The sequence below is a fragment of the Fusarium proliferatum genome (genome assembly GCF_900067095.1).
Source record: "Fusarium proliferatum ET1 genome assembly, contig: FPRO_scaffold011, whole genome shotgun sequence".
NCBI classification, from domain to species: Eukaryota; Fungi; Ascomycota; class Sordariomycetes; order Hypocreales; family Nectriaceae; genus Fusarium; species Fusarium proliferatum.
Window position 1 is genome coordinate 971,065 of NW_022194800.1, and position 19,025 is coordinate 990,089.

The 19,025-nt window shown below is 49.9% G+C and overlaps 6 protein-coding genes across 6 annotated transcripts; 3 read left to right on the plus strand and 3 right to left on the minus strand.

Moving 5' to 3' along the window:
• Window positions 1–4,721: 4,721 nt before the first annotated feature.
• Window positions 4,722–5,659, plus strand: FPRO_08510 (uncharacterized protein; the record flags this gene model as incomplete). The annotated part of the gene is made up of 2 exons (XM_031222186.1): window positions 4,722–5,360; window positions 5,432–5,659. The coding sequence occupies 2 exons, from the start codon at window positions 4,722–4,724 to the stop codon at window positions 5,657–5,659; spliced, it is 867 nt and encodes a 288-aa protein (XP_031087670.1).
• Window positions 5,660–8,715: 3,056 nt separating this feature from the next.
• FPRO_08511 (uncharacterized protein) lies at window positions 8,716–10,122 on the minus strand (the record flags this gene model as incomplete). Its single annotated transcript, XM_031222187.1, has 1 exon — window positions 8,716–10,122. The coding sequence occupies one exon, from the start codon at window positions 10,120–10,122 to the stop codon at window positions 8,716–8,718; it is 1,407 nt and encodes a 468-aa protein (XP_031087671.1).
• Window positions 10,123–11,445: 1,323 nt separating this feature from the next.
• Window positions 11,446–14,928, plus strand: FPRO_08512 (uncharacterized protein; the record flags this gene model as incomplete). Its single annotated transcript, XM_031222188.1, has 1 exon — window positions 11,446–14,928. The coding sequence occupies one exon, from the start codon at window positions 11,446–11,448 to the stop codon at window positions 14,926–14,928; it is 3,483 nt and encodes a 1,160-aa protein (XP_031087672.1).
• Window positions 14,929–15,288: 360 nt separating this feature from the next.
• FPRO_08513 (putative 40S ribosomal protein S14) lies at window positions 15,289–15,974 on the minus strand (the record flags this gene model as incomplete). The annotated part of the gene is made up of 4 exons (XM_031222189.1): window positions 15,289–15,440; window positions 15,496–15,656; window positions 15,747–15,819; window positions 15,905–15,974. 4 exons carry the CDS (start codon window positions 15,972–15,974, stop codon window positions 15,289–15,291), a joined length of 456 nt encoding a protein of 151 aa, XP_031087673.1.
• A 277-nt stretch (window positions 15,975–16,251) lies between these two features.
• On the plus strand, window positions 16,252–17,693 carry FPRO_08514 (putative 60s ribosomal protein L7 subunit; the record flags this gene model as incomplete). The annotated part of the gene is made up of 3 exons (XM_031222190.1): window positions 16,252–16,262; window positions 16,786–16,894; window positions 17,067–17,693. The coding sequence occupies 3 exons, from the start codon at window positions 16,252–16,254 to the stop codon at window positions 17,691–17,693; spliced, it is 747 nt and encodes a 248-aa protein (XP_031087674.1).
• Window positions 17,694–18,018: 325 nt separating this feature from the next.
• FPRO_08515 (uncharacterized protein) lies at window positions 18,019–18,778 on the minus strand (the record flags this gene model as incomplete). Its single annotated transcript, XM_031222191.1, has 2 exons — window positions 18,019–18,390; window positions 18,440–18,778. 2 exons carry the CDS (start codon window positions 18,776–18,778, stop codon window positions 18,019–18,021), a joined length of 711 nt encoding a protein of 236 aa, XP_031087675.1.
• Window positions 18,779–19,025: the final 247 nt, after the last annotated feature.

Below are 19,025 nucleotides of genomic sequence, written 5' to 3' on the forward strand. Positions count from 1 at the left end.
CGCATAGATGACCCACGTCGATAGCCGGATAATTGACCGTGTCGTTGGGAAGGGAGATGGAATATGGGACATGTTGAACTGTAGGTGGCAGAATTGGGAATAGATTTGTGCAAGGGCCTGTACTGTACCTAAAAGGCGGCTTGACCGAAGGCGTGGAAGCGCGCTGAGCTGTCAGTCAGCTGCGTGGGGTAGTAAAATTGGTCATTTATGCATTCATGCGAATATTCGAAGCGAGGTTATGAAATTCGAAAGCTTGGATAGTTTGATAGTCTGAGTGGCGGAGCAAGTTAAGTTAAGTTGAGTTAGTTGATAGAAGATCTCATGGTAGTTTCGGTAAAGATTTTTCAAATACATAGATAGATCAGCAGAGATTTCCCCCCTCCTATTTAGGTTTTTCGTTTACCTATAGTCACCTATGTTATAACGATATCTTTGGAAATTCAGTGAAGATCTTTTCTCTCTACGTTGTGGGGCGAATGGCATTAGGACGGGCGTATCTTGTTATTTTTGGCCGTTGGGTTTTCAGGGGTTGAGGGCTGGAGATCTACGCGAATTTCGCTGACGTCGATTACTATTCTTGTCAACCCAGGCAAGGTCAGGCCCGGCCATGTCAGGCGAACCCATGTCATTTTACCTCCTTGACAAGTGAAGTGACCCGCATGCCTACATGCCTTAATCTAGGCATTCTGTACCTGCAGTAAGAAGCCTGTAAGGTGAGGTAAGATTTGACTAGGGATGGTTACAAGGTGGTTCGAGCCAAAGATGGCGTCAAAGACCAGGCCCTGGGCTGCCATTGCTCGGTAAGATGGACGATCCCTCCCCAGAATTGGGTCTTGAGGGTTCACGGCAGGCAGACCAGACACGGACGGCCATTCTAGTTTCCGGGCCGTTGAGCTGAGCTAGACTATCACTTGATGAGACAATGCTCCGGCCATGGCTGGCTTATTCAACATCACGTAAAGTGAGCTTTGTTCAATAGTCTTGTCTCATTGTTTAGGGTACCCTAGGTTTGCAGCTGCAGTGTATTGCGTTGTGCTGGTTCAAGCTTGACTGCCAAATCGTCAGCTTGAAATCAGTTGGTTAACCACCAAAAGCTTCATTTATTGAGAATGAACATCATGAGCAAGGAGATTAGATAAGATCAACAGAACAAGACCCGTTCGTGTCAATGTTTCCAATTAATGCTATTAAATCTCGGTATATATCACTGACCTATAGACAATCCTGCCTATATCGATCTGTCAAATCACTATATCTAGTGTATTTAGCGTTTCAAATAGATGATGCAGAACGGCTTGGATTAGCTGCCAACCTAGCTAGAACAATACTATTCGTAGACTAAAAACCTCGATCTATCCATTGACCCACGATCTAGCTTGTCATTTTGGCACCATTTGGCTGTGATGGATTTGTTGATAAAAGTAATATTGAGCTCGGGATATAGCTGAGATTAGGTTGCTGTCATCGTGGGGAAGCGATACTGTTGCATTCTCTAGACCAACCGCTACCTACCATCGCCCGCCGCTTGACATTGATCGATGACATTCGTTCTTTAGTGCCCGCGTACTACGTAAAGCCTCAAGACATTTTCCTGGAAGGCACAGTGACACTTGCTCTTTCTTCGGGTTTGATCCTCAGTCTGCCTTGGTGGCTCTTTCCAAATCTTCAAACAGGTCACATCATGCTCGGGCAACTTCCCCCTGTTCCAACTCCCCCCTCTCAGCCAAGCCTCCATTTTTGCTACTCATCATCCGCCCCCTTTGACAGTATCATCACCTCTTCATTCCAACTTCGAGTAAGCATCACCACTCAAAATTGAGCCCATCCATCGCCGGATACCCCTAAGGAGTTACCGTCCGACAACTTACATCCACTATTGCCCATCTTCAATCACACTCAGAGCGGCGCGTGCTCATTCCGCTCCACCAGCAACTAGGGTCCTCTGCGCTAGCCAAGGTCCCGACTCCCAACAAGGCCCTGTACGCGCTAGAAGGTCCTTCTAGAAGGCCATCCCCGACCTCCTGTTCCTGTTCCTGAACCAGGGCCCTGGAATCCGATCCCCCCATTGACGTCTCTTTCATGACGACAATGGCAGTGACAGAACCCTCGACTCGACTCGACTTGTCACACTCGCACATCAGGAGATGCTTGCTAATGCGCCCCTGCCGCCGGAACACCATCTTGCCGGAATCTCAGGCTGCTTTCGGCCTCAACATCATGCGTGTTTCGACTTCAAAACGCCTGTTACCCTACGCGGTGCACGCCTTCCAAGGGCCGTCTGATTGATTGGCATGAGGCATTGAGCAGCGCAATCTTGGCCACTCCGAACGGAATGTCAATGCCCGCTCAATAGGGCTGTTCCGGCCACACGCACCAGCACCAGCCACTGTCGATAGCGGCTTCGATATGGGGCGTTCGTCCCTTTGACATATCGTCAGGTTTCAAGCCAAGACACATTTTCTATCTTGGTCCCGGCTCAGAACCGGGTAGGTCCAGCCTGATGCAGTATCGCATCGCATACAGCTCCATGCTTCTCAGACAAGCAAGCTGCGCATACGTCTGAGTTCCCATCTTTTTCGGCGTCATGGCCTTTACCAGAAGCTCTCATTTGCATCCATTATCTTGCCAAGGCAGTCACTAACAGACTCATCTCGGTCACCAATTCTGATGTGGATGTCGCTGCCCGTTACCGTTCCTCTCAGCCCTCCCCTATTGAGCGATCCAGATAATCGGTTCGCAGGGTCGATTTTCCCGTTGGCTGGACTAGCCCCATGGTCACGTACCCAGGTGTGCCCTGTCCATGAGCCGCGAGGCCACTTCTGGCTCTAGGCAGTTGTTAGTTGACTGTTGCACGTATCTGGTCCCTGACTTTAGTGCGGGAGCTTGTTCAATCCAGCCACCGTTAACCAGGATGTCGATCTAGCTTGTGCGGAACAACATCATGGCGTGCGCTCACATTGATCAAATCTGGACCAACCCCGACAACCCGGCGTGTACACTCATCCATCCATGATGGGTTTCTCCCTGCTTTACCATCCAGATTTGCCAAACGGAGGTTCCCGGACAGTGGAGAATGGTTCTGCTTGCGATCTAGTCCAATTGATAGACACGATCCCGGTTGAGCCATCTACTATAGCAAACCCTGGGTTTGTTATAACCCTCCGCTCCACACCGTTACTCCTGTCCTGCACCAAGCACCATAACTGTTTTCTCCCTTGTTGCCACGCCATCAGCTCGGCACCCACTCTCTGTGGCTCTTTCTTTGGAAAGGCGGCGAAAAATCTGACAATGGCCGTTTTGCTGCTGTGTTTGTACGGCTGTTCTTGGCCACCTCAGTGTGGTCTAGTCTCACGCTCTTCAAGCGAAGCGCGTTTCAAGTTGGCATTGTGCCCCAATAAGCACCTCCGCCCACCGTCCTTTCTGTGTCATCTTTTCCAGCAGAGGCACATTTCCCTAATTGTTCTATGCGCAGGGGCTTTACAATGGCAAATTGCCATCTAATCGGGAGAGCTTGTCTTCAAAGCAATGCTATTGCATTGTGCTCTTATCCTTGCTAGTCATGATGGATGCCAGGGGTGGCTCTTGTTTCTATATCAGGCACCCTGGAGACCTTGCAATGGACATAAGATCGTCAAATTGACCACCCTCCAGACCCTGGCCTTGGTTAACAGGTAGTCTCCGCAGCCCAGCACTTGTCGGACGGGGATTGTTCTCATACCGGACTGGGCAAAATCTCCAAGTGCTTTAACCTGCAGCATGAACGCAGAGAGGCCAGTGATCCACTCCCTCTGCGACCCTGCTCTAGCTACTCCGTCATCAGACGATATAGGCCTGCCCTGGTACTGGCAACGCTTGCCAGGTTACTAGCCCTTGTGTTAAATACGTTTACTGACCCCAGGCCGGGAGCTAAAAGAGATCTTGTGAGGGGACGAATCCTATCATACAAAACAAAGCATTACCGCTTCCACAAACTCGCCTTCTTATCGACTGCCTTACTCGGTGTAGTAGTGGTATGTCCTGATAGTACTCATCCTAATCAAGTCCTTCTCTTATACCTTCTCTCCAAGACAGCAGCTACGGATTGAATGCGCATTCAACACACTCCTTTGGACTACTCACAACCGTTACGCTATTATAACTCCTGCCTGAACTCACCCCCCCAACACGGCCCTCCAACGCCAGTCACCAGCGTCTCACTCAACTACGGAAACGGGAAAGCCTCTGGCCCGGTACCAATCAGTGAAAATTCAGACAATATATGTGGCAAGCTGCTTAGTAGCTAGTAACGCTATCGACTTACACTTCAGACGCAAAATACAATACCCAGAAGCCTAGCTCGACGCACACAAATCACACCGTTTTGGACACCACTAAATAACCCTTTCTCTTTCTCGCCGTAGCCCGCAAGGGCTTCATCCTGTCAAATTCTTTCCATTCAGAGCCCAGCGGCCGTCCAGAGCGGTTCGCTCTGGAGGACCTCATGTATCGGAGGCACGCTGGCGGGCACCTATCGAGTGGGGGATTATACCGTGGACTACTCGGGTCAGGGCTCACAATCAGGACAGCAAAATCAACATCAGCAAGCGTATGATACGTCACTTCATCAGCGTTCACGACACCAGCAGCCTCGGGCCTCTATTCACCATCCTGGAGGCCCGGCTGCTGGTATTCATGGTACTCCCGACCCGCATCACGGAAACCCTCATGTCCAGCACGCAGCAATGGCTCAACACCATCAGCATCCATCGCCACAGATGGTCATGGACCCGTCTCATCTAGGACATCATCGTCTGGGGCCGCCTCAGTTTGGAGCCCCAGGACAAGTGATGGCCCCTATGTACCAGACTCTTTCGACCCCAACACCACCGAATCACCCTCAGCATTCTGTGCCTCCACCTGGCTCTAAGCGGCCACGACCCAGTGATCTTGATCTATCTGTTACAGGAATGACTGACTTGGACCATTCGGATCTCAGTGGCATGCAACAGACACCTTTAGGAGCAGCATATGCTCACGCTGCCGCCGTGGCAGTTTCACAGCCTCAACACCAACCTATACATCACCACCACCACCTCCCCGACTCGGAGCCACCATCCAAGATGATGCGCCGCGACGACGGCTTAGGGGGAGCCCCAAGCGTTGTGGGACAAATTGGAATGCCGGATCCAGCACCTCGCCCCCGAGGTCCTAAACTGAAGTTCACACCAGAAGATGACCAACTGTTGATCGAACTGAAGGAAAACAAGAACTTGACGTGGAAGCAAATAGCAGACTTCTTTCCAGGACGATCTTCAGGGACATTACAAGTTCGATACTGTACGAAGCTCAAAGCCAAAACAACGAACTGGACCGACGAGACGGTACGTTAACCAGCACTAACCATTGATTACCTTGGTGGTGTGATTGAAGAGTTTTCTGACTTTCTCCCTAGGACCAAAAGCTCCGAACTGCCCTTCAAGACTACGAGAACGAGAAATGGAGAATCGTCGCCAATAAAGTTGGCACGGGCTTTACTCCTGCAGCGTGTCGAGAACGGGCTGAGCAGCTAATGGTTGAGGATCCAGCAACTTTGGCGGCTTTGTCACAGTCATTATCACCAGCTGTAGCCTCAAACGCAGAATCCGAAGAGCCCTTATATTCCCATCATCAGCTTCAATAATAAAAGAAAAATAATTATGCCAGCGGAGGGTTCATTCTATAATCGCGACGCATCAAAAACACCACATTCCCCTTTCAGAACGCTCCTTATTTCTTTACGATCATTCGACCTACGCCTAAACACATTCGCTTTTGCATTTGGCTGCTCTCAGCCAACATAATAACCATTACGACAACTTTATCAACGACCCCAAGGCCTTCTTCCTAGAGTTGTCGACTTGAGCACACCGGTTTCAGCCCAGGTAGGGCACAACGCACCCACGACTTGTTTCTTTTATCCCTGTATTAATTTCTTTTGTTCTGTGCTTACAGGCCTTTCATTATTCTGTCGTATTCGAGACTGGCCTTTTATTGTCACAAACCCTTTTTTTAACATTAATCATACTTCACTTCCCCATTCCCCTTCTCAAAAGATTGTCTTGTATTCCGTTTTGTTACGTCTATGATCTCCTATGTCGTTTTACGAAAAAACTATAGACCTGGGAGCCCCGGAAAAGGAGAAAGAATTATTTACATGCACTTAATATTCCCCATCCTTCAGCCAGGGGAAACCGTCCAATCGCTTGGGATATGTGGCTGATCACACTTTCTTGTCACTTATCACCCTTATCTTATAACTATATTCTACCTCTTAATCATTTATGTACGGGAGCAAAAGCAGGATCATGGGCGGAGCAGGTTTCCTTTTTTGGCGCAGCGTATTTTTCGGGTTTGTGTATGTAGAACGACGGACGAACAGGAGCATATTCTGATGTTTCTTGATACCACAGAAGAGGAAACGGAGCATGTAAGCGTAGAGCACGAAAGGAGAGGCTGGGGCTGGGGTGGCTGGATTCGGGTTCGGGAGACGAAGTCCATTATAGCTATCGGGGTGCCATGATTCAGGAACACTTGGAAGACGAAGGCGCTAGATAATAGAAGACAAGATCTGCTTGATCATCATCAGAATCACGCCATGAGGCTCCTCTCTCTCAGGTCCAGAGTCGTGACGCTAGAAAGACGAGAAAATGGAGCCGGTTCACTTCGACTCCGAACATTGTGATGCCCTATAATTGAAGCCTTGAAACAATATATAACGCCCAAACTGCAAAGGTTCCCTCGGATCTGGCTCAGAGCACCCCCCCTGTATCCTTTGTCTCACCGGAACCGGTCTCCACAGTTGAGCTAGACGAAACGAAAGTGTTTATGCTTTAAATCCCTGCCACACTCCGCGCATCTCGTCTGCCCATGAGATGTAGGCATGTATGTGTATCTATGCATGTATAGGGGGGGGGGGGGGCGCTGCGATCAGTTATGATATAGGTAGGGTAAGGCGGGACCTTGCCACGTAGCTATCTGTACAGACAGTACTGCTGCGGCACAATCGCCATGATTGCCGACTGGCGGGGGCCAACCCTGAAGAAAAGGCTGCCAGTGAGCGGATGGAGCCGATGAAACGGAGGGCAAAGGGCCCTTTGGGTGTCATGTCACCTGTGGCTTTAAGGCGGTCGAGTCCATCCCACCGGTGTCCTCGTGATGTTAATACTTTGTTGACAGGCTATATGACCAGAAGAGTGCAGAAGGCCCGATCTTGGCTGTGATGGGATGGAATGGATTGATGGCGCTTTGCTGTTTGCCTGACTTTGAGAGAGAGACCCGCCTGGTTCTGATTAACTTGCTGCATTACACCGCATGGGATGCGAGTCACGGCGCTAAACGATGGCGTTTTTTGAGCTGGAGCTACGAAGAGTAACGGTTATTTCAAATATGCGGGTGCGCATGCGTACTGGCTCTGTGACGAGCTGCGTGGTGTCTCATTGTGACGTGTTGGGAGGTGAGCAGGAATGGGACAGTACATAAGTATGTATGCATGTGCGAGCGCGCGTCTGTAAGAGACGCGTTGAGCGGTCACACGACGCCAAGTGCAGTCGCACAGCGGTCAAGAGGAGGTAACACAAGATGTAGGTCGCGTAGCTTGCTGTGTTTGGATGATCTTCATGCTCCGGGGTTGAGGTTGTGTCGAGCCACGGCTATCGAGGTCATCTCAGAGCTGAGAGCATGAAAGAGCAGCAGCTGTGCCACATCTCATCACAGGTAGCTAGCTAGGAGGCAAGCAAGCAAGCAAGACAACAGTACCTACATGTCGGAGAGCCGGGGAAGGTAGAGGGTTACCGCCGCTGAAACATGTCTTTCGAAATCTCCGATGTGCAGTCTCTAAGCGAGGCATTATGGCTGGCTGATGTTGTTGACTTGATGTAGGTACTGCATAATATCATAAAGCAGACTGCCCGATCTGTGAAAAACTAGGCCTGAAACTGGCTTCAAGTCCCGGTTGCTACACTGACGATGCGTGATAAAACTTGGGGCACAACACCCCCTTCCAGTCTTGGTCATGGATTTGTCAACCCCCGTCGACCGAGACTTTTTGACCCATCCCAGGGCTATAACGGTCTGAGTTTTCAGGTCACATCGGCGGCCAGAGATGGATAGGAAAGAGAGGAGAGGAGAGGGACTCAGGGAGGTTGGGTCGATGACGGCGGTGTTTGGTGATGATGCATTGCGACGCTGAACTTGGTTAAGATGCCTGCATGTTTCTTTTTCGCCCCACGAGAGAGATGGGCTTTAAAACGTTTGTTTCATCTGGTTGGCAGAGCGGTTTTCGAGAGGGTTAGCGCGAGTCGATAACCACCTGTCTTATGGCCTATATAACTCGGTCTTATAAGTTGGGTTGAGTTTAGACCCTGGTAATCGAGACCGAGGAAGAAACAAACGCAGCCAAACAAAACGAAACGAAACACGCCACTTCCGGGAATTCCCAGTCGCCTTGTCAAATGCGACAGGACATATCCCCCAATGCGGATGTGAGCCTTGTTAATTCATTATCTCGTGCTGGCTTCTTTTGCAAGGATGCAGACGTTGGCCCGGAGCCGATCACAACCCTGGTCAGCCAAAATCTGCCAGGTGCCTATTTGGACAACACTTATGGCCCATGCTCATCCAATGTGTGGAGGGAAGTTGGATTGACCACAACCGATGGCAGGGCACGTCCCCGGATCTCCAGTAGCCATGACTCTGTCATCATTTTCCTGCATCTGTCCCGGAACCGTCGAAGCAACTTCCGAGTTGATCCACATCTAGGGTTCTGCCAGCCTCCACCAGCTCGACCAAGGTGCCGTGGCCCGTAACGTCTAGTCCCGGGTCTAGGAACGCTGCCATCTCAACTAGCCAGCCGTTGAAGTCCCTGATCTCGGTTGATCTGCCGGCACGCACGTCTTGCAGCATGGAGCTTGTGTTCTCCCTAACTTTGTGACCCACTCGATAGATCATGTCCTTCAGCTGAGGATGGGAGAATCTTTCCTGCAGGCTCTTGGGGGAGAGATCGATGATCGTCTCTGGTTCGCCTGGTAAACGTCCTTCCTGCCGTCCAATGATTTCTGCGCTGCTCTCGTGGGCCACTAGAAGTTGGAGCACTTGACTTGCTTCGCTTAGAAGTTGGTCAATGACTCGTGCGAGCACTCCATCTGATTCAGTGAATAGAGCTCCATTTTTGCACCCCAGAATAGCTGTCAAAGGGTTGATTACCGCGTTAACGACGAGCTTTTCCAATTGCAGAATCCATAGTTCTCCCCTAGGCACAGACCTAGCCTCTAGGTAGGGGGCCTCCAGTAGCTGCTTGACTAAGTAAGCTGTTTTCCCGAGCGAAATGGAGTTCGGGAGAACTGCTCCGACGACAACATCAGCTTGGGAGGCATGAAAACTTTTGAATGTTCCCTGGGATGTCACTCCATGTGTTGTAACACAAGCTAAAAAGTTGGGCTCATGGCTGCTATGATAGCGGTGGGAAACGTATAAGGATCCATGAGGAGGCCACAATTTTGACATTCCGTTTTGAGCGAATAACACAGTGCTGTTCCGGTCCAAGTATCCTCGAACTCGATCAACCTGCGGAAGGGCAGCTGAAGCCTTGGTCAAGACGATGAGGTTCTTGAGCTTTTCGCCATCGGCAACCTCTCGCACTGGGCCGAAATCTGGCTCATTCTCTGTCCACCATTCAATATCGAAGTCTTTGTTCTTCTCCAGTTTGCCCTGACGCAAGATTTCAATGCCGTCACTCTCGATCCATTGCTCCAAGAGCTCCTTTCTGTGAACAACCAATGTGATTGGAGGCCTGTCTGGCGCTTGGGCCAGTGAACTTGCGAAGAGGCGGCCTAAGTTACCTACTCCTAGGACGTAGATGCGCTGGTCGGAATCACCAGAAGCAGACGAGGTGGAAGGGTCAGAACCATGGTAAGAAGCAAGGTTTGACAGGTTCCACGCAAAGAGCGTAGGGGTCGGTCTTACGTCATTGCAACAAACTTCCAGCCATGAGGGACTCTGAGAATACATTCTGACTGAAGCGACTGAAGCGAGAGGCCAAATCCGGCGTGGACGGGTAGCAATCTTGAGGCGGTGAGGCTGGTTAAATTTGAAGAGGATAGACCGCATTTTGAACCCTAATAGATTGGAAAGTCTGACTGTATTATACGAGGACCGGTAGTGCCGGCACTTGCAGGAAAAGACGGACTCGTCGTCAGTCGATCAGAGACGCTAGATGTGTCGTATGTTCCTGATGGAGTCGGGCTGTCTGTCATTGGGAAGCTGAAGACGGGACCCAATTGGGAGATATTTATCGGACCGATAGAGAAGACATGGCTTCTATTGAGTTTGGAGAGTGGAATAACCCAGAAAATGATGATTTGTTATGGTTCGACTACATGCAGCTCATTGTGGGTGTAGTTGAAAATAAGGAAGGTGGTGATCTGAACTCAATGCTGGGGCGGGTGGAGTTGGTCTCACAGTGTAGATAACAAAAGTTGGAGATGATTGTACTGTATTTCCAAGACAGCAAGGCACTACCTACCTAACTGGGTAGTAATTGTAATTCAGACTCGGGATCTTCACATACCTAACATGCCTACCTCAGTACCTATAGTAAGTACTAACATAATGTTTGCTATTAAATTAAGAACAAATCACGATCCGAAGTGGCTTTGCAAAACGCTTGAAGCCGTGAAGTGGTCTCAACAGCTCATGCCTGCCTAAGCTGGGCTTAGACTGACTAGAAGAGCCCAACTATGGCTGAAACAAATTTCAGTGTGAGTGAAGGATATAAGAAAAAAGATGTATAACAGTAAGCATATTATAAGGTATATAATTAACTTGGCTGCCTTTCCGCCAATGAAGTTCCTGGGTATCTAGTTATTGCTAGTACATATCTCAGTTGAGATGAGTCGCACATCGATTTCCAATTAACAGTGACCCGCTTGGTGCCTGGATTCCTGTGCGCACCAATCAGCACATGTTTCTCTCGAATTTTAGTGCGCCCTGCAGCCTAGACTCATCTGTCATCTTCACTTCCTCGACGTCATTACAGCCTATTATTTGCGTACAAGGGCGAATTCAACTTTTCGCAACTGATTGATATTATCGTCTCCTCACTTTTCTCTCCAGAAGTTCAGAGTCAGATAAATTTCAGATCTGCTTAGATCCTTCAGCGAAGCTGGAAGCTCTTAATCCAGTGCAACGTAATCCATACAAATTCGGTCCATTCTCATTCACGCACATTTTCAACCTCCTGTCATTATCCCGAAGTTTCAACCCATCTCAGGCTTGCGCTGAATCATGAGGATGAGGACTCACCAGTGCTAACTCACCATACCCGGCTATCTTCTCATTTTGTAAAGCGCAGAGTCGACTGCTCAATTTCTCCTTACCCGAGAGCACAAGAAGCGCACCTTCGTGAACCCCGTAACCAACACGTCGTTCATCATGGCATCTGAAGATACGGTCTCAGATAATCGAGAAGTCGACAAAGCAGCACTTCTTGATCGAATGGTTGCTGCTGCACAACAAAGCGCATCTCAGGATGAAGAAGACAAAGAGGAGCAGCCCAACACCGAAGGTCTCAATGAAGAAGATGCGCTGCGCAATCTGACTGGCACCGTAAGAGATCAGAATGACCTGGAACGCGACATCACACTCCAAGCCAATGCTGCACTAAACGAAGCTGAGGACAAGAAGGATCAAAATCGCATCGAAAAGTTGGAAGCCACCAAGCATCGGCTTCAGCTTCAACTGGACAAAGAGAAGAAGCGCCTAGAGAAAGTTGCTCACAGCAATGTCTACCAAACTCGAAACATCCAAAAGGAAATCGCAAAACTCGATGAAGAAATCAGACAAGTGAGCAATGACATATCTGATTTCCAGGCACGAATAAAGAAGCGTCATGAAGAAAGCTCTGTGGACGATTCAATCAAGTCCAAATCTACTAGGCTTCCTGGTGAAAGCCACCGTGACTTTCTGATTCGGACCGGAAAGATTACACCATTTGCCAGGATTGGAGGACCACGACCTGCCGGAATTCAAGGCCAACTCGCCGATACGATTCTGGATGCAGAAGAAGAGGCAGCAGCTGAACAACTTGGAGGGGAACTTGAAGGACCTGCTTCGCATCAACGACTTCGCAGACCTGGATTTGCTGACGAGCTTGATTCGGAACCCGAACCCCCTCAACCAGCCCCAGCTGTTGAGAGTGAGTTCTCACTAAGGCCAAGGAAAAAACGTCGGATTCAAAAGGAACGTAGCCCGTCTGCGGACTTTGAGCCCGAAGCATCCGGTTCTGAATCTCACGACGATGATGTCTGGAAGCAAGGGAACGAGGATGATCTAATTAGAGAGCAACGCCGTCAGACAAAAGCCAAGACCAAGGCTGCCGATCAAGAGCAGATCGATCTCAGTAAGATCGACGATGGCAATGAAGCCCATTTCAAGGCCCGGTTAAACGACTGGGTGACTCGAAGAAGTCGTGCACGGAGGGCTCGGAAGCAAGCGGTCGACGTGTCTGCTGATACAGGAGAGAGTGATGAAGAAGAGGAAGAATGGTTCAAACCGGCTCCTGACTTTCCCGACTACAACTTTGGTGACGATCTGAAGCTGCCTGGAGATATTCATCCTTCGCTTTTCGGATACCAAAAAACAGGCGTGCAGTGGCTTGCCGAACTTTATAAGCAAAATGTCGGAGGCATCATTGGTGATGAAATGGGCCTGGGAAAGACCGTACAGCTTATTGCCTTCATCGCGGCTCTCCACTACAGCAAAAAGCTACGCCGTCCTGTCATTGTTGTTGCGCCTGCTACACTTCTGCGACAATGGGTGAGTGAATTTCACCGCTGGTGGCCACCACTTCGCGTGTCCATCTTGCACGCTTCTGGTAGTGGTATGATGAACCCCAAGTTCGAAGACGAGTATGATCTGGATCATTTCCAGCCCTTGGCCACCAAGTCAGAAAAGGCTGCTCAAAGAATCGTCAACGGAGTCGTCAAGAGTGGGCATGTCTTGGTAACGACGTACACTGGCCTTCAGACATACGCCGAGACTTTGCTGCCAGTTCAATGGGACTACGCAGTTTTGGATGAAGGACACAAAATCCGCAACCCAAACGCCGAGATTACTGTTACTTGCAAGGAACTCAACACGCCGAACCGTGTTATTCTCTCGGGAACACCAGTCCAGAATAACTTGACCGAACTGTGGTCACTCTTCGACTTTATTTATCCTATGCGGTTGGGAACCCTCGTCAACTTCAGAGCCCAATTCGAGATTCCGATTCGTCAAGGTGGCTATGCCAACGCATCTAATCTGCAGGTCATGACGGCAGAGAAATGCGCAGAAGCATTGAAAGAAACAATCGGAGAATATCTACTTCAGCGTTTGAAGATCGATGTCGCATCCGATCTCCCGGAAAAAACAGAGCAAGTGTTGTTTTGCAAATTGACTGATGGCCAGCATAAGGCGTATGAGACTTTCATCAAATCGGATGAGGTCTCGGCCATCTTGAATCGAAGACGACAATCACTTTACGGCATTGACATATTGCGCAAGATCTGTAACCACCCAGATCTGCTCGACAAGACTCTTGCAAAGAAGGCTGGCTACGATTTTGGGAACCCCAAGCTATCTGCGAAACTGCAGCTCACAAAAGATCTCTTACAAAAGGTCATGATTCCTAACGGACACAAGACGCTCCTCTTCTCGCAAGGTAAACAAATGTTGAACATTATTGAGAAGTGCATTAGCGAATGTGGAATCTCTTACGTGCGAATGGATGGAGAGACACCCGTTGACCAGCGTCAGCCAATGATTGATAGATTCAACGAAAGTCCGGATATTCATGTCTTCCTCATGACAACTCGTACTGGAGGATTGGGAACAAATCTCACTGGTGCTGATCGCATCATCATCTTTGACCCTGACTGGAATCCTTCAACAGATCTCCAAGCTCGAGAAAGAGCATGGAGACTCGGTCAGAAGAAGCCGGTAAAAATCTACAGACTTATGACGGAAGGGACCATCGAAGAGAAGATCTATCATCGCCAGATTTTCAAGCAGTTCATGACGAACAAAGTTCTGAAGGATCCAAAGCAGCGCAGCAGTTATGACCTGTCAGACCTCTACGATCTCTTTAGCTACAACACAGGGGAAGATGCGAGTGCCAACCGAAGCGAGCTCTTCAAGAAAGCAGAAGTTGAACTTCCTTCCGGCGATGGCGAACAGGGGCAAACGTCAGAACCAGCTCAGAATATAGCAGCCAGAGCAGACGTGGAGAGCAAAGAGCTCCGGCAGATGGGCCTGGTAGCTGCTATGGAAGACTTCCGGGAAGACAAGTCTGTCCACGATGAGAAGCGCATGCTGGACGGTATCTTCGCCAAGTCAGTCAACAATGCGTACGACCACGAGGCTATTGTGAACGGGCCCCAGAAAGCAAAGGCGGACATATCTGTTCTGCAACAAGAAGCAAATATGGTAGCCCGCCAGGCTGCAGCACACCTTCGCCAAGCTGGCGCAGAGGCGCGAAGAGTTCCCATAGGCACTGTTACATGGACTGGCGAGGTCGGCCAGGCTGGTCGCCCTGGAGCTAATCGTCGCCGCGGAGGGCCAAGCTCAGCAGCCATCATGAGTAACCTGGCAGATCGCCAGGGTCTTGATACAGGGAGTGGGGGAAGTTCTCGTTCCGGAACTCCTGGCGCAGACAAGAATCTAAAGTCCAAAGACTTTGTGGCCATGATCAAAACATTCATCAACCGCCACAATGGTCGAGTCCCCAGCAAGATGTTGGTAGACCACTTCAACCCCTACTGCCCCGGCAAGAAACAGAGCGACGAGTTCAAAGCTGCTCTGGATAAGGTTGCAGTATTGAACAAAACTGGAGGTGCTGGTAGAGGAATATGGACACTCAAGCCAGGCGTAAAATAAATAACTGGGATGAACAAGGCATGATTTGGCGAGGAGTTCAGGAGACATCAAGATCACATATAGTAGACATAGCGGCTTATAAATGTATACAATTGCTTTTATCTCATGTCATCGAATATGGTCAAGCGTACGGCTGCAAGGTATCACGTCATGGAACAAATCTGACAAGCAGGATGATTCATAGGCCTTCTTCGGGCGAATTCATAACTGTCTACTGCGTCCTAACCCATAACCTGACCAGGCTCTGCAGTGTAGACTGGAGACCAGGCGAAAAAGCCGTTCTCCTCGTGATTCTCAACGCCACAGAGAAACCAGATAGCGAATCTCCTGTCCAATCCAAGCCACCCATGTGCGAGCAGCTTAGAGACGACGACCACGGCGACCACCCTTTCTGCGGGTAGAGTCGGAGGGGGTAGGGGTAACGTCCTCAATTCGGCCAATCTTCATGCCAGCACGGGCGAGGGCACGGAGAGCAGACTGGGCACCGGGACCGGGGGTCTTGGTACCGTTACCTGCATGTGAATTAGAATGACTGTGTAAGTGAGGGGCAGCGGCAATTGAACTTACCACCAGTGGCACGGATCTTGATGTGAAGAGCGTTGATGCCAAGCTCCTTGCAGCGGGCAGCGACGTCCTGGGCAGCCAACATGGCAGCGTAGGGGGAGGACTCGTCACGGTCGGCCTTGACCTTCATACCACCAGTAACACGGGTGATGGTCTCACGGCCACTGGAATCACCCAAGTTAGCCTCAATGAACCATATAACATAGCAAATTTCTCCTCCAAATTTCATGTTCCTTATTCACGGGCTGACCAACCTCAGATCGGTGACATGGACGAAGGTATCGTTGAAGGAGGCAAAGATACGGGCAACGCCGAAGACCAGCTCGCCTGTTGTAATAATTTCGTTAGTCCATGATCTCTCTCTTCCTCGATCTTCAATCTACTCGAAGTTCGTGCAAGGGTGGTCGCATACCATCGCGAACGGAGGGTCCGAGGGAGATGTTCTCCTGGGGAGCGCGGGTGGTGGTCTTCTTGGGAGCCATTTTGAAGGGATGGGCGACTGCTGGTTATTTCGTCACTTGGCGGTTGAGAATGAGGATCTCCAAATGTTATTTGGGTTCGGTGGGTAGAATTGGAAAACCCTACGACCCACCGGCTAGATTGGGTAGGCGGTGCAGTGGGGCAGGAAGGTTTGCCAAACCCTACGCGAAATTTCGGCTGAAAATTTCTGTTAGCAAAAAGGCTGGCGGCTCCTCTCCTCAATCCACGCTTCCGACCGACAACCACTAACCGACCTCTCCAACAGCCGTCGCCGACAAAATGGGTGCTACGTATGTGAATCCTCCCTGAGGACGTGGACAATATGGGCAGATGCCCTGGTTCTCGAGATTTCTTTTGCTTTGCGGATTGCCGTGGTCCTCTCGCTGGAAAGTCACGGTCTCTGAATTGAGTCGTTGACCGCCAGCTCGATCTTTCTCGAGCTTCTCCCTCAATTGTTCTAGGCTTGAAATACAGCTTGGGCATTGAGAGATGTTGCTTGGGGTGTTGGAGATGAAGATGAAATACTCTTCTTTCCCAAAATCATTATCGTCGAATTGCGCGCGGTCGCTGAAATACGCACCACAGACCAATTCTTCGAATATCTTTCTTGAACTTTGTGTTTGAGGCGTTGTCGGATGAGCGGTCAAGGAAATCACCTCGATCCTCGTATCATGGTCTTCCAGCTCACCGATTAAAAACATCTTTCGAGTTAGCCAAGCAGAGAATGCTGCATTGCAACAGTTCTCGCACCGGCGCTCTGTTCCATACCACGTCCTGTGGTATCGTGGACTGCGAGCTAATCTGATTCAATAGCGTTCCTACCAACGACCAGATCCTGGTCCCCGAGACCCTTCTCAAGAAGCGCAAGTCTCAGGAGAAGGCCCGCGCTGAGCGCACCGACGCCGTTGAGAAGAAGAAGGCTGTAAGTACTATCCTCTATTTACTCTGGCACTATGATGGAAAACATACATTCATCAACTAGACTCCGGTCGATGCTGTTGATAGTTAACCTTCTTTCGGGTCTGACATTGCCTGACTGATTCCAATCATTTCTTCATCTACTTGCAAGACATGGACTGACCAGTTTGAAATAGGCCAACAAGGAGAAGCGTCAGGTCATCTTCAAGCGTGCTGAGAAGTACGTCCAGGAGTACCGTGATGCTGAGCGTGAGAAGATCCGTCTTCACCGCGTCGCCAAGGCCGAGGACTCTGCTTTCGTCCCTGCCGAGTCTAAGCTGATCTTCGTTGTCCGCATCAAGGGTATCAACAAGATGCCCCCTAAGCCCCGCAAGATCCTCCAGCTCCTCCGTCTCCTTCAGATTAACAACGGTGTCTTCGTCAAGGTCACCAAGGCCATCACTGAGATGCTCAAGGTCGTCGAGCCCTGGATCGCCTACGGTTACCCCAACCTGAAGACCGTCAAGGAGCTCGTCTACAAGCGCGGTTACGGAAAGGTCAACAAGCAGCGTGTTGCCCTCACCGACAACGCCATCGTTGAGGAGAACCTCGGCAAGTACGGCATTGTCTGTGTTGAGGATCTCATCCACGAGATCTTCACCGTCGGCCCCAACTTCAAGCAGGCCTCCAACTTCCTCTGGCCCTTCAAGCTCTCCAACCCCACTGGTGGCTTCCGCCCCCGCAAGTTCAAGCACTTCATCGAGGGTGGTGACCTTGGCAACCGTGAGGAGGCTATCAACGCTCTCGTCCGCCAGATGAACTAAGCGTTGGTTTCTAATAAAAAATGGCTTTTAAGGGATCGGTCGTTAGGACCTAACGGATTCAAAAAAGATTTGCATTTGACTGCTCGGCGTTCTTATCATGACAGGGGAAATGGCAATTGATACCGTGATTAATGACACCCGAGTTTTCAAATTATTCTATCAGTGATATCCTGTGATGTGAAGCAGCTGTGAAGAGTTTTCTCACGTGCCGTATGCATTCTCGCCATACATGGGAGGGGTATTATTAATGCCAATTATACATGTGGAGAACCACTTTTAAATCTATGGATCTTGAATCTTCATGTCCAAAGATCGGATAGGTATTCTACATCTTGATATCAAAGCTTGTGCCACAACCACAGCTACTGGTAGCAAGTGGGTTATCAATGATCTTGAACTGCGAGCCGATCAACTCCATTGTAAAGTCGACTTTGCTGCCCTTGAGGAGGTCGAGAGACGGCTCGTCGAGAATGATCTTGGGGCCTTCTTCCGAGGTTGTGGCCGGATCAGCATCATCGGGGATGTACTGAAAAATTGTATCGTCCTCGTTCACGATAGATGACCACTCGGCGGCGTCCTTGGCTGGTAAAGTAACAAGGCTCATGAGATATTGGAAGCCATGGCAACCACCACTCTCGACTTGAATCCTTAGGGCAAGGTTCGGGTTGCCATCCTTTTCCATGATCTTGTTTAGACGCTTTGAGAGTCAGCAGTGTCTCCATGGGATCTTTGCTTCTTGTAATTACCTTGGCAGCTCGTTCAGTAATCTCCAGCATCATCTCATTGCCATCCTCATCTTGTTGGGGATTCAGTATAGCCCGCGTCTTCTCTCGGATAGCAGTAGTCGAGAATTGCCTCGTAGCTGTTTCCCTTGATTTGAAGTCCCACGACCGTCTGGGATGAGCATATGTTCTGGATTGCGCAACAGTTATATGAGGGGTTCGTAGTCGAGATGGGGGAGTGCATCGTGGAATTAGGAACTCGAGAGGCGTTGAGGTCTGAGGCGTCGTTGTGTAGCTTCGTCGTGCGAGTTGAATAAAAGAATTGGCAGTCGATTGCGCATTAGCGCAGTGAATACGAGCCATGGTGTAAGTGACAATTTCAAGGGATTGAGGTTGTAAAGATGATGTTGGAGGGAAGTGGAATTACGTAGCGCATCTTTGCTGAGAAATCCATGTCACAGACCGATTCCGCTTGCCTCCCGGAGCTCGAAATTCTTCTACGGGCCGGAGACCGAGAGAACCTGGAGGGCAAGGTCCGGCTCAACGACGGATAAGACTCTTCTACCGCCGTTGTATTCCGAGGCTCAGCGATGAAGACATCTTTATATGA